The 3,897-nt window shown below is 43.2% G+C and overlaps 1 protein-coding gene across 2 annotated transcripts in view; it reads right to left on the reverse strand.

Annotated features, from left to right (window-relative positions):
• Window positions 1-1,649: 1,649 nt before the first annotated feature.
• The window catches only part of ndst2a (N-deacetylase/N-sulfotransferase (heparan glucosaminyl) 2a), a 38,020-nt gene continuing 35,772 nt past the window's right edge, over window positions 1,650-3,897 (reverse strand). Inside the window, exon 16 of one of the 2 annotated variants that reach the window (XM_035663375.1) lies at window positions 1,650-3,754. In XM_035663375.1, the coding sequence (XP_035519268.1) occupies window positions 3,629-3,754 (126 nt within the window). In that variant the 3' untranslated portion in view covers window positions 1,650-3,628. The remainder of the gene's footprint in view (window positions 3,755-3,897) is intronic. The other variant, XM_035663377.1, reaches the window with a different exon arrangement.

The raw sequence follows: 3,897 nt of genomic DNA on the forward strand, positions 1-3,897 counted from the left end.
GTGGCTGACAGCTGTGCACAGATTAAGGCTAAGATTTTCTCGGAGCAGCTCTGTGTGCGTGTTTCTGTACAATGTTATTTGCTGGCAATTCATGTGTGTTTAAAGTATTAAAGTATATTTCTGCATTTGGAGCAGTAATCCTCAGATTCTTTCATTACGTCCCAATCTCCACAGCGCTGTGATTGCTGCTCTCTGCGTTCCTGATACCAGTGTCAGCATCAGAGTTCAGGCTCTGCCCTCTTCAGGCTTTACAGTGCAGCCTGCACCCTGCACCAGCCAATCAACCCCACTACACGTAATCTGCTCCCCTTTCGATGCCAAGAATCTCCTGGAAATGACCCTCACAATATCACAAACCCACATTAACATTGAGCAGGCTGCAGACTGTCCACAAGGGGGAGCTTTTTAGCCACTGTCAGACCAGTTTTTTCAGCAGCAACCTGCAGATGAAGAACACACTCACTGCATAACCTCCAAATTTTGAATTTAGAGTGATCCCAGTTTGATAATTGATTGACTATAAAAGTCTTCATTATCTTCCTTCAGTGAGAGTGTACCAATACCCACATTCAGGGTCTAAACACTTAAAGGGACAGTTCACCCCTACACCCAAAATACATCAAACACATCTTCTTCCTCTTACCTGTAGAGCTATTTATCCAACTAGATGGTTTTGGTGTGATTTGCTGAGTTTTGGATATATCTGCCTTCAATATGATGGAACCAGGTGGCACTGGGCTTGTAAAACTCAAAGCACCAAATAAATCCATTAAAAAACTCAACAGCAGTGTCTCTTTCCAGAAACCATGACCTGGTTACTCAAGCTAATCCATAGACCTTGTTGTGAGCAGTTTCAGCCATCTCAGTGGTGCTAGGTAAGCTAGCTAACGTTATAGCTCAGCCGAGGAGGACGCCGTTAATGTTAACATCCTGTATGCACACTTCCTTCAGTGCGATGATACGTGGAAAGAAAATAGTTCCTACAAATGTTTCAAATGTACCATAAGCCCAGTACCATCTGGTTTCATTATATTGGACAGAAGGCAGACATCTCTACGGCCGATATGTACAAAACTCAGTCAATCTGCACAAATAACACTACAGGTATGAGGAAGAATATGTATTTCAGATTTGGGGGTGAACTGTCCCTTTAAAGCTACATGATTAATTGGCTTCCCCTGGCTCCTTCTAGTGCTTGGCTCCGATTAGTTGTTTTCATTCAGGCCTAGTGAACTCTCGCAAATCCCATTAGTAGCACTAGGAGGAGCCAGAGGAACCTGATTGTTTCACACATTATCTGTNNATATAGTGAAGGTTTCAGCAAAAAGTTATTTTTACCTACTGCAGCTCTATGTGAGCTTACATGCTACTGCATAGGAAGAGTGTACCAAACAAAAATGCAGGATGCAATATGCAGGAATGACACATATTGAACAGGAATGGTAAAAATATGGACTGGAATTTATGTTCTTTTCCTGAAAATAAAACCTTTTCATCATCACTTTTTTATTATTAGTTCTGCTGACCGTACTGGGTGTAAATACTGAAAGGAACCTGGGTTTCCTCTTCCTGCAAGTGATTTTATTGCACTGTTGGCTCTCATATGTAACATGAAGGTGAGTGAGGTAATAAAGAGGCAGCAGCCATCATTTCCAACCTCCCTATGTGTTTATTAGAGATGATACAGTGTTGGCCTTTTTGACATTTATACAAAACAAACAGAAAACAAGACAGCAGCTTCTGATTCATCTCCATACTGGCTCCGACGGCTGTTCTCTCGTCCAATGACATTCGTGGTGTCTGTCCTTGGATGGAGACAACTGAGAGTGTGTGGGGTGGTGTGTGGGGTGGTGTGTGTGTGTGTGTGTGTGTGTGTGTGTGCGTAGCACTCTGTGTTGGTTTTTTTAGAAGATTTTTGACATGTGATAGGCTTTAAATGTTTCTGTGTAGCACTCTTACTCACTGAGTTGCTTATTCCCCTTTTCACAGTCAAACACAACCCACACTAGGTTTATATAGCTCTGGTCCAGGACTGTATTGCATGCTCACATCCTGTCAGGATCACTGTAAAAAGACTGCTTAACTGTTCATCACAGTCAAAAACACTTTGATTGATGATAAAGTAAATAAAAAGCACATTTTCGACCAAATACTTAATTGGCTAGTCGTGGTTGGTCTCGTGTCTGTAACCATTTGTATGTCTTCTGTGGTTCTGGGGCAGCTTTGTCAAGTCTGAGAAAGTAACCCTGATGGTGTTATCTCAGCTTGGAGGCTATAAACCAGCAGGAGTCACCAGCTTGAGACGTGAAGTTTGAAATGTACCAGGCAGAAAGACATATTTAAAAATCTGTGCGCCCAACCTTACATATGTTTAAGGGTAACATTTGTCTCTGTAGACAAACTGCAAATTTACAATGGACCATTATCATTCATTAATAACATTCCTTTCATCACTAAAAACACTTCATTTCTTGGAAAATTCAGCTATATTAGTAGGCTAAAGGTACTGACTGGTCCACACATATTCCATTTCTGACAATAGATCCTCCTCAATGTTGGACCTTTAATACTACATTGCTCAAATAACAAACTCCAGTCCTAAATCAAGCTTTGCTCCGCAGTGCTGTGTGCTTCACTCCAGTATTGAAACATGGAAGCTATGCAGGTTAAGAGCAAGAATACAAAGCAATTCAAAATAAAAACTGGAGAAACTTGCCAATGTGGAGTATAGTCCATTATCATTCAAAAAACATCTTCACTTCAGTGAAAAAACAGCTTCCCTGACAGGATGTTAGTGCGAGGCAGAGCCTGGACCACATGTACCAAATCTGAACACATGATATTTACATTGAGCTGTCATCATGTTAGATAAATCCATTTTAAAATGTCTGCGACGACATTAAACAGACTGGAAAACTGAGGATAAAAGGCAGTACCCCGACTGTTGGCTAGACCTGCAGGTAAATGTGTGTGTGGCAGAGAAACCTGGACCAGGATATGGACCGTCTGTCTGTCTGTCTGTACTGTCTGCTTCAGGCTGCTGGTCATTTCACTCCCCCTCACACCTAACATATACAACTGCTTTTGAAAATCGACTGCTTTACAATCATTCTTGTGGAGAGGTGAGGCGTGTGTGTGTGTGTGTGTGTGTTTGTGTATGTTAGTCCTGTATCCAGTCGTACACTCACATCCACACGTGCTCGCCCTGTGACTTTCTCTCCTCGCGTTAAGGCTGTCTGACCTGGTCTTTATGCCTCAAACCTGCTGGTCACCCAGTCCCTCTGGATCCACAGCAAACTGATGTCACCCCGGTCCAACACACACACACACTGAGGTTGAGGGCGGTCCAGTGCTCGCGGGAGATTGGCAACAAATCAGGAGTTGGAGGGAGAGTCCACTTCTCCAACGGTGCCCAATGTTTAAAGAAAGACCTCATGTTGTCTTCTTCTTGCCAGGAGCACCGGTAACATCGGCTCAAACCTTGTAGCTCATTCAGTGTGTGCTGCTGTTGATTCCAGATCAGGTAGTCCAGTCTAATCCAGAGCCAAGCAGTTGGCTCATCCACAGACTCCAGTCCCGGCTTTTCTGTCCTGTGTCTGTCTGTCTGTGTGTGTGAGCGCATGTGGCCTCAGCTCCAGCTCGTGCTCTGGAGTTCTTGGCGGAGCCAGGACGGCAGCGGTTGGCCCAACCGATTCAGCAGATGCAGCAGCTCCATGTTGTGCTCACGGTAGTACTCTGCCAGGAAGGCACGCGACTGTCGGGAAGATCAGAAGAATTAGGGAAAAAAGTAATTTATACAAGATACAGAAGTTAAAGTGCAGTAATAGTCTCTTTGCACTGAATAATGATAATACAATTGTAAGGGATAACTGTGTTAATATATATATATAAATATAT

The sequence above is a fragment of the Morone saxatilis genome, unplaced genomic scaffold, assembly GCF_004916995.1.
Source record: "Morone saxatilis isolate NCDOM2014 unplaced genomic scaffold, NCSU_SB_2.0 Contig19, whole genome shotgun sequence".
Lineage (NCBI taxonomy): Eukaryota > Metazoa > Chordata > Actinopteri > Moronidae > Morone > Morone saxatilis.